Source organism: Fringilla coelebs (assembly GCF_963513975.1).
Source record: "Fringilla coelebs genome assembly, chromosome: 2".
Lineage (NCBI taxonomy): Eukaryota > Metazoa > Chordata > Aves > Passeriformes > Fringillidae > Fringilla > Fringilla coelebs.
Window position 1 is genome coordinate 9,128,200 of NC_140029.1, and position 10,883 is coordinate 9,139,082.

Here is a 10,883-nt window from a genome sequence, read left to right on the forward strand (position 1 = left end):
CCAGCCATGAATATTAATGTGAATGTGAGGACTGCAGCTGCACTTCTGGACCAGTTTTATGAAAAGCGGAGACTGCTGATTATTTCAACTCCTACTGCTGCTAACTTCTTCTACAGGATGCAGCTGGGGATGCTGCAGGTAAAACACATTTAAGAGGGATGTGCAACTATTTTTTTTCTTTAAAGAAAGACACAAGAGAACAAGCTCCACTATTTTATATAAATGCAAAAACTTCAGCTTTTATATTGTAGCCACTGAAAGATCTGGCTTCAAGCAGTCATGGTTCCAGATTACTCCTTTTCACAGGGGTTTGTGTTGAAATATCCCCCCAGTCTCTAACTCAGCTCCATTCTGGATTGTGCTGCCTCTGACCAATCCCTGAATCCCAGGCAGTTCTGGCCCTTCCATTCTCCTAAAATTAATTTAACTCATGTTCAATAATAATTCCCTATGTCAGCTGCTAAAGAAGTTTAAAAAAAACCCACAAACCTAACCCTCCAGCTCTTCAGCAGCAGACCAGGCTTACAACACAAAGAAGTGTGAATAGCTTCAGAAATAAAAAGTGCACCAGCAAACAAAGGACCAGAGACACAGCACAGAAATCATCCAGAGTGCTGGAGATGACACTGGGGTGTTTTGTTCCAAAAAACCTAAAACACCTGGTAATTTTCCTTCTTATGTGTTGTAAGTGTGATGTCCTTGTTAGCTTTTTGCTAGTCTTGGGGATAGATCTCCAAAATGTGTCCTCAGGGAAAGGAAGGAAAGGAAGCAGTTCTGTATTCTTTCACAGCTGCAAGTGCTCCTATCTTGTTTTTTCTTCTCACAAATTGTAACAAAATGCAGAATAAATAATCATTGAGATATGAATGGGATGATATTTTTTACTGCTGGCTTAAATTACGCTTGTATTTCAGAAAAAAACCAACAAAGCAGCTCCTTTTCCCTATTAGATAAACTTGGCAAGAAAATTCAATATATTGATCAAACTGAATTTAATAGCTATAGTAAATTTTCTACTTCTTGGTCGTGGGCAGATGAGTTGGCATGGAAGAAAACTTTTCTGCAGTCAACTTCTGTGTCACATAATTTGCTTTGATTGCCAAATTAGGTTATTGGTACAATGCTTAGTATCCTGGCATCTTCTCATATAACTACAGAGACAAGCTGATATTTCTCCTAGGTGGTCTCTCTCCATTGGTTTTCTTAGAGTATCTCAGAATCTGTTACTTAACCTCCCCTGGAGTCATGAAGCTCCAGTTCTTTGCTGTGAGAATTTGAGTGTTTGCAAAGCATGCTCTCAAATCAGTTTAAAACATTTAACTAATGTTAAGAGGGGATTCTGTGAACCCTTGCTGCACACTCAAAACACCCCCCTGTTCTCTCAGGGATAACCAACACCTCTGTCTCTCCTCTGAACCTTTGCAGCCAGCACAGTGTGGGTTTGACCTGCGGCATGTCACTGTGGTGGAACTGGTGGGTGTCTTCCCAACGCTGATAGGAAGAATAGGAGTGAAGCTGCTGCCCCCATCACTTGCCCTGCAGCTCAGGTAAAGGAAGCTCTCACTGCTGTGTGTTTGCACCTTATCCTGCAAGTTGCATTGCTTTTGATCCCTGCAACTTATTCTCCAAATACCACGTGTTCTACTCTAATGCACACAGCTAGACGCTGCAAAGGAGATACTGGTGAGCACACTCGGGGATTAATTTGCTGACTGTGTAATAGCTACAGCAAATTAAAACACAATAACAAGTTTATTTAATCATATATTTAATATGACTATATTCATAGGCATATATATGTTCATAGACCGTGTTTTTGAGTCCTGCCACTGAAAACACTTCAGAGTCTGTCTGTATTTGTATTGGAGTTGCTTCTTTGCAAGGACAGCCCCAAATGGCACAGAAAGCTCATCCTCTGCACCAGGGCTGGTGGTGGTTGTGGCCAGGCTAAAGGGGAAGCTCTTGGAAGTCCCATATGTAGGAATGATATGGGCAGTATTTCAAAGAGGAAATGATCTCAGCCTCCCCAGCCTGACTGCAGCATCAGCAGTTTTACTGAGATGCCTAAACTGTTTTGACTTGGGTTTCGACTGGCAGAGGATTGGTTTTCACTTGAAAGGAAGACTTCAAGTGCCAGCATTTCCTAAGGACTGGAAGAGAAAAAAAGCCAAAAGTGAAGGCCTCATTGGCAGTAAAAGAAAGAGTTGTTTAGAAAAAAGTCAAGGAGCATTTTAAGCAACATGATCTATGATATGCCTGAGGAAAGGGAGTAAGTTTTAATTGGAGACAATGAAAATTGCTAACACATCAGAGTGGGGATTTAAAAAAAAATATTTAAAAAAAACCTGTTCTCAATAAAAGAAAAAGGAGAGCACAAAAGCACTCTTTTTTTTTTAAATAACGATACTTCTACTAAAGTTGAAATGGTTTTCTTGTGGCTCTGTAGAAACTAATAAGTTCTCTTAACATCTCATTCCCTGATCTCTTGCAACTTTTAATGAAGCTACATTTCAGAAATTGGTATAGTATGACCTGCCCTGCACTCAGTGAAAGTTTTTTTCTTTGTTGTCGTTTAGTGTGTGAATTACACCTTTCTAGTTCTGCAAGGTGCTCCAATCAATATGAAATGCGCTCTTAAGAATAAAGGTGTTGTCCAGAATTGACATTTCAGTGAGCTAATTAGCACAGGTACCCCAGTTAAAACTTTGGAAAGCACAGAAGTTTAGCATTTGGATTTTTAGAAGCATTTTTTCTTAGGTAATATATGGCACAAGATGAATGTAGTTTTCTATCACTATTGCTAAGCTTTGATATTTATTTTAGTTTGAATTTAATGGCCAAGCTCCCTAATTCCAACAAGACTGTGCCTAGAGCCCTCCAACTTGTTAGGAGGCTGAGGAAGGCCAGTTTTGGTGTTTCACACCTTTTCAAAATCCCCCCAGATTCTTCTTCATGGCAGCTTTCTCTCATTCTCTCATGGCTGCCTGAATTTATTTACCCCACACTAATGACATTGACTGACTGCATATCCAAGCATCTTCTTGTACATAACCCCTTCAAGTAAAAGATGAAAAGAGCACCGCAGATAAACTTTTGTTACTTTTGTAGCTTTTGCTACTAGAGGAGCTTAAATGACCACTTCCACCACTTTGGAAGAAGGACTCCATGATTAGCAGTGGCTTTTTTTCCTCTAAAATTGGAGTCACAGATGATTGTTATTATTAGGAAGCAGTGAAAGCAGACTCCAATAATTTTGTCCTTTTTTTCCTTACTGTAATTTTTTATACCAAGAAGTGGAAGCCAGTAAAGGGAATAGTCTTACTTGTAACTCAAGCTTCATCACAAGGGTTTTCTTTAGGCAATGTTAATACATTTTTTTTTCCTAAACTTGTTTCTCTCCTGTGACAGCAGTGGGTACTGACAGAGAACAGAGCTGGGTGCCCTCACTTTGACACGTGCAGGCACCTGCTCTTTATCCGGCTCCTTGTTAATGCTGAAGCCAACTGGACTCTGTAGCCCCTGTGACCATGCCCACCTTCCTCTGCTCAGATTCAAGAGGCTGCCCTTTAACAAACCCAGTTCCTTGCTTTGCAGGCTGCTGCTGAGGATCCCCCATTACAGTTTCAACATTGTGGTGATGGACAAGCACGGCATGGACAAGGAGCGCTACCCTTTCCCAGCAACACCAGCTGAGCTCTTTGCCCTTATTGACAAATTCCCTTTGAGAAAAGATGAGATGAAACTGCAAGCAGAAATTGGGCAGTCATGTCCCTAATTCAGCATTTCAGGGCCTGCAGTTGCTGGTGAATTTTTTTTGATCCACAGGATTCTCCCCTTGGTGCTACACAAAGCATGGCTTTTTTTAATCACTGATGTGGTTTTTTGTGTGTCTTGGTAAATCTCTCCAGCCATGCAGCTGCTCTGCATAGAAGGGTGCACGATGCTTTTTTGTACTTTCAGTCCTCTTTAGATCATAGAATGGCCTGGGTTGGAAATGACTTTAAATATCATTGAATTCCAGCCCTGCTGCCATGGACAGGGACATCTTGCACTAGATCAGGTTGTTCAGAGCCCCATCCAACCTGACCTTGAACACTTGAGGGATGGGGCAGCCACCGCTTCTCTGGGCATCCTGTGCCAGTGCCTCATCACCTGCACAGTGAAGAATTTTCCCTTAATATCTAATCTGAACCTCTTCTCTTACAAGGTGAAGCTATTCCCCCTTGTCTGCCACTCCAGATTATTGTAAAAAATCCTTCTCCATCTTTCCTGTTGGCTGTTCAGGGACTGGAAGGCTACAGTTAAGTCACCCCCTAAGCCTTCTCTTTTCCAGGCTGCACAATCCCCATTTTCTCAGCCTTTCCTCACAGCAGAGGGGCTCTGTCCCTCTGATCACCTTGGTGGCCTTCTCTGGACTTGCTCTGACTGGTTGATGTCCTTCCTCCTGCTGGGGACCCCACAACTGGATGAATGTGGATGTAGAATTTACTACCTAATGGAATTTCTTGTACAGAGAGTAAAGAACTGAGGCACATTTCTGGAAGTTTATTTTGGATTTTTCATTCAGTATAAAATTGGGGTTTCTTTCTTACTGTTTATAATTCTTTTTATTAATAAAATATTGTTTTGCAAACAGATAGTTGTCTAAAATTCCTCTTGGGGGTTAAAGTTGGTCAATTGGTACAGAATTTAGTTCAAAATATCTTTCTGCAAACCATTATAAAAGACATCAGCCTCACATTGAAAGTGTATAAGGAACCCACTGGTGCCTTTTAGCTCCACTAAAAAAAGTGTCAATCACAGACAAAAAGCATGAGCCAGAGGGAGCACAAGCATTGATTTTCAGCAGCAGCAAGGAGAAAATTTGTGATAGCAGGAGCATGGAAGTCATTGCCACAGGGAATATGATGAAGGAGCAGTGATCAGTGTAGAAGATGGGCAGAAATTACTAAGGCCCATGTACTGCAATTCATAATAGGAACATATGTTCTTACCTGCTGCACTTCTGCTGCTGGCTTTTAATGTCAAACAGTCTTGGAGTAGCAGAATTTTTTTCTCCCTCCTTCACTTTGGAGACAGACCAGGCTGTTGATTTGATGGCAGGGAAACATTCCTCCAGGGAAACATCATCAAGGATTTGTCACTTCCAGAGCTGTGAAAATACTTGTTTGCAAGTCATCACTTTGAAATTAACAAAAAAAGTTCCCTGCTTAATAAAAAAATATCAGGAGGCAATCAGAACAGGAAAAAAATTTCATTTGTTTCATTACAGCCCAGAGTCTCAACAATCCACTGCAAAGAATGCACATAATGCATGAAGAATACAAGTGTCAGAGGAGTGAAAACTGTGAGTTACAGTTTGGATGCATGTTCACAGGGTATGATACACAATTTGACTGTCTGAACTAGCACTCAGCATCTGTGCTGCTTATTCTTGCCCCTCAAGAGCACAGTCTTTTTCCAGCCAAAAGCTTGTTTGACTTTGACCATAAGGTAGAGTTTTAAATTTTACTGTGTTGTCAGCAGAAGAACAGTTTTAGCAGCATCTTTAAAGCAATCCTTACCAGAATTTGGTCTCTTGCATCCTCTGAAATGACAAAAAAAAAAAAAAAAAGAGAAAAAAAAGGAAAACTCTTTAAACTCTGCTAAAAAAGAGTGGTCCTGCAAGTGAACTAATGAGGGAGTGGATGTGAAGAGAGGTAAGTCAGTCTTGACACCAGCTAGCAAAAGCTGATTTGTGGGCTGAAGCCTGACAGCACCAAGGAGGAGCTGTGTGGGGGTGTGCCATGGACAGGATGATCTGCTTCCCAGCGTTAGCAGAGTGTTGCTGCACACCCAAGAGCAGCTGTGAAAGTGTGGCTTGGCCCCGCAGTGCTGGTGCCAAAGGCCAAGAAGGTCAAGATACACCCTGAACTCTGCAGGTGGTGGTGCCAAGTTTGCCAGGATGAGAAACTGAGGGGCAAGGAAGCCCTGGGCTTTCCAAGTGTTGCTGTTAGGAACAAGGGACAAGGTCAGGACTGGTGACAGAAATCACAGAAATGCCATTTCTCTTCCAGACCTGACCAAACAAACAATAAAGTGAATGTTGAACCCACTGTAAAGGAGCAAGGAGGGTGAGAGCCTGTGGGGTGGTGGACACGGCTGTACCCCAAGCTGCCTTCCCTCTGTCAGGGGTTAAGGGAATCAGGGCTGGGCACACCAAGGACATGGACCTGTGGGAGGAGGACAAAGAGCCACTGAGGTGCCCAAGGACTGGAGCCCCTCTGCTGTGCAGACAGGCTGAGAGCACTGGGGCTGTTCAGCCTGGGGAAGAGAGCGGTCCAGAGAGACGTTGGAGCAGCCTAAAGGGGCTGCAAGAGAGCTGGAGAGGGATTTTCAGAAGGGCATACAGTGATAGAAAAGGCCTTAAGCTATAGGACGACAGGTTTAGATTATTATTATTAGACCCTCAGGAAGAAATTCTGAGGGTGATGATGGCAGGAATCTGGAGGTTTTCAGGGCCTGGTTGGATGGGGCTGTCTGGAGCGTGTCTAGTGGAAGATTCCCTGCCCACAGCAGGGAGATTGGAACAAGAGGATCTCAACCCAAACCATTCTGTGATTCTGTGCCTGTGGAACAGAGGCAGCCCAAAGACACATCCATACACAGGCCAGTTCTGGCTCAGGTTGTTTTGCATGCATATGCTTGGAGCATGAATCACAAGTGGACAGGTTTAGGTTTTTTTTTTTCCCCTCCCTTTCTCACTGAAAAAGGAGAGCAACTGATTTCCAGTGATTTAAAATCTATTACAAAAATAAAAAACTCAGATGGGTCTAATTTTTCTCCTGTATTGCTGCAATTCCAATCTGCTGCTGCTCCATTTTGATTTAGGTACAAAGTTGGTGCTTCCAGTCATCTTTCACATGGATGAACAGGAGCAGGGCTTTACAATTGCTACAATCAGGGAAGTGATTGCAATCACTAGGCTGTTACAGGAAATTGAATTAAGTGGAGGAGAGTGCATGAGTGATTAGATTACTAGTTATATTCTGCACAGAACATCTCTTAAAATCCTGTGATTAAGAAAAGCTGTTCTTGATTAGTAATACAAGGATTCTGGCATTTTCTGTTGTACATTTTTATGGGGAACAGTGAAAAATCCATGTGCCATCTCTGTTTTGGAGTCCAATCAGCCTGCATGTATGGTATGTAGGGATTTGATAGAATGGCCTTTTGGGAGTGTTTGAACAAGGTATTTAGTAGTTCTGGCTTTAGGCCAGCATTTTTATATGCAAATATATTTCAGTAACTCATCCTGTACACTTCTGGTCCCAGAAAAATAACACTGCACAAGGTTCAGTATCTACACCAGTCCACTTTTTTAATTTAAAGCTTCACAAAAAATTCTCCTCCCTCAAAGTTATGCTGGTTAGAGTCTCTTTCATACCACTGCTGTCAAAATGCAAATCTGATTGAAAACAGGGATATTAGACCTGCCATAAGCGTTACCCTTTCCATCCCACCTGCAGGCTGCTCATTGCAGGGGATGTGACACATCACAGTTTGTGGATACAGTCATGGGCTGGAGGTTCCTGCATCAGTCTGGACGTTCTGAGTATGAACCAGAAGACTTCAATTATTTCAGATGAGAAAAGAATTACTGTTCCTGACATGCAGCATCTTTTACAAACAAAACTATTGAGATAAATTGTGGGAGGCAGCAGTTTCTCAGCAAAAAAACAATTTTGTAAATAGCCTGATTTTCCCCAGATTCTACCCAATAATCTACCTAATTAGATGAGAACAACCCCTGCTGTCACACACCTCCTCTACAGCTGCAGAAGAGAGACAAATTTGAAGTTGCACATCCCTATTCTTGAAGTTCAAAGCCCTCTGGGACAGAAACTGTTGTGTTTTAATGAAAACACCAATTGTCCTTCACAGCTCTGCACTAAACAACCACAACATGGGACTTCATTACAGCTCAGTGCTTACATAAGAGCATGAGTCAGACTGCATCACGTAATTAATGAAAATGCAGAGCCTAAAGAGTAACCTGGAGTGTATTTAAATACTCTGATGATCACAACCTGCTTTTTAAGTTGAGGTGGGGGAATAATAGAGCTCAGGCTGTGCAATCTCAGTGCTTGATCACTTCCAGCCACTCACCACAGTCTCTGCTGCTGCTGTACATCCACAGGAAGCAAAAGGTGCTGCACACCATCAGGAGGTGGCACAGCTCCTCTTGGCCATGTAGCTGCTGCCCATTTCTCTCTGCCCATTTATGCCTAGAGGATATTTTATGGCGGCTTGGTGAAGGTAGGAGTGGGAAACCACCTGCAGGTGCTGGAAGGCAGAGAGCAGCAAGGCTGCCTGGTCTAGAGGAGCCAGAGAGGACATGGGCAGCTGAGGAGAGCACGTGTTTTTTCTCTGGCCTCTTTCAAGCAGGGACCCAGCTGCTGCATGCTCTGTGAAACACAGAGGGAACCAATGGGAATGCCAGTGTCCATGCAGAATGTGCTAGTGCATATCTAGAAACCAACATGTCTCCCATTGCCACCCACGCAGCCAGAAAGTAACCAAAACCTGAATTTCAATAATTAGCATGGCCCATACTTCAGATTTGACAAGGAGAATTGGTCATCTCTCACCTCCAAGAGAAGGGGAGGAGGAACTAATGTTCAGTTGTACAGGAGGGACAGAGATGTCTTCCAGACCCTCAGGCAAGTCCTTGAGTACAGTCCTGAGCAAAGGAACAGGGAGCAGAGAAATGGCAGGGGGGTTTTTCCCCTACCTGCAGCTGCCTTCCAGTTTTTGGGTGTCTGACCTGCCCATAAAGGCCAGAACCAGCACAGGGATGAGCTGGACAAGAGTGGTGTGAGGGCAAGAGACCCTGTGCTCAAACCACAGCAAGAGACCACTGAGCCCTGCTGAGCTGCTCTCCCTTTAGCCCGGGCACAGGAACTGAGCCAGGCTTTCAGAGCGAGCAGAGGCAGCACAAGCCCTGAGCCCAGGGCTTGCCTCCTTTCCCACAGCAAGGCACCAAAGCTCAGGGCACTGGAGAACCACAAGGAGATGTAAGAGAGCCCTCAGCTCTGGGGGAAGTTGAAGTGAACACAACTCTGCTGAAAGTGTAAATTGAAGGGTTGAATGCTTGTTGATTTTTCTGAAAATAATAATTTAAAAAGAAATCAGGACCAGAAATTACAGAAAAGATGCATTCTGAACATACCTGGATGTTCAGGTGGGCAGGACCTTGAACTGGGGAAGAGGCAGGAGATTCAGAGATGGAGGGGAGGATCTGGTGAACAGGCGGAGTTAATGTACATGTAAAATAATTTTATAGCAAGGAGGAAGAGAATGCTGTGTTTCCATTTTCCTTAGAATTGCATACTTAAAAGAAATCAGATTTAATGCTTATGAAATAAAAAATAGCTTAATTTCTACACTAAGTGCTTTTAAGACAAGAAAAAGAGAGACAGAGACTCCATCAATGGAGTCTCACCTCCAAAAACGTGAAGGCCCCTTGCATTAGTCATCACATATAAGAGATGTCTTTACCTCAGTGAGAAAATATGGGATACTCCTGGGAGACACAGTTTCCTGTAATTAATTTTAGGAGAGACAAAGACACAGCAGCATTTCAGTATTTTAATTTGGAAGATATAACAGAAATCTTGACAACATCTGCAAATATCTTACCAGCCATCTTTGTCCACAAAACAATGTACAATGCACAGTACAAAAATGTTCTCAGCAGAAAACATGGCCTTGTCTCAATTTGAGCAAAGCTTAACATACTGCAATGCCATTTACTGCTAGTACTGTTCGTGTCCACCAGAATAATTAAACAAATTGCTAGCAACAGATTTTTAGCAGAACAAAGGCAGCATGAGGGATTTGTGACATTCTCTAAATTGTTGCAACAAATGACTGTGCTTGGTTTTAGGCAAACCTCAACAATTAGAACTATTCTCAAAAATATACAGAGAGCTGTCAGGAGCAGTAGCACACAGCCATGTAAATGTTATTGCCACAAAGTAGGATTGTTGAAATAAATAATCTAAATCAAAGGTCAAGATGCAGCCAGGGTGAGTTTCAAAAACAACCTAAAAAGTCACCTAAAATGCAAGCTGAGATTCAGTTTCCAGTGTTAATATACCCAGTATAATTAACACTGTAATATCACTTATTAAACAGCATTTGAAAACATGAAATCATCAGGGAGGAAATTCATGGGCACAGTGGTAAGGTTCTGTTTGCAGGCTCCTCAGCATCTCCTGCTGAGCAGGGGTAAAGGGCATCACTGCAAATCTGCATCCTGTTCTGGAATTCACCATCATTTCTCTAGGGTTCTCAAGTGTTAACACTTCTGGGAGTATAAAAAAATAACTAATTAGTTGAAACACAAAAAGTTTGTAAAGTGCATGGGTCAGCTCTCAGAAGATACTTGTTTATCTCATGGTGGCAAAGTGCTGAAAATCAATACTGTGTGTTAGCAAAGGAAAAGTTCAGTGTTTACTTCATAGAGAGGAAAATAAGTGGGGCTCTCCCATCACTTGTGCATGCTGCCTCCTCCCAGATGTTGGGAATCAGTGTCCAGGGAGAACCTTCTGGTCAGGGCTGCTGAACTGAAGGGAGGGGTAAAGGGAAGAGAGACCCTTGCAAAGATTCAGGAACAATTCTTATTATCTTGTGTGAGCCCACAAACCAGACAGCTGTGGAAACAGGACTCTGATCTCTTCTCCAAAGGTGTAAGAAAACCAAGCAGCTTTTCTCTTTGTGGATGCTGCAAAACAAACTGCAAACTTCACATTCCTGAAGCTGGGCAATGTGCAGAGTCATCAAGAAGTCAAAATTACACCAGACTGAAATGCAACCCTGCTGTTACTTCTCCTTATCAA

General features: G+C 42.7%; 1 protein-coding gene across 1 annotated transcript in view; it reads left to right on the forward strand.

The window, feature by feature from the left end:
• Positions 1 to 3,899, forward strand: part of SRPX (sushi repeat containing protein X-linked) — a gene marked incomplete at its 5' end in the record, with an annotated part of 39,823 nt that extends 35,924 nt beyond the window's left edge. Inside the window, 3 exons of the mRNA XM_084226355.1 lie at positions 5 to 138; positions 1,426 to 1,547; positions 3,595 to 3,899. Of these exons, the coding sequence (XP_084082481.1) occupies positions 5 to 138; positions 1,426 to 1,547; positions 3,595 to 3,775 (437 nt within the window). The 3' untranslated portion in view covers positions 3,776 to 3,899. The remainder of the gene's footprint in view (positions 1 to 4; positions 139 to 1,425; positions 1,548 to 3,594) is intronic.
• Between the last annotated feature and the right edge of the window lie 6,984 nt (positions 3,900 to 10,883).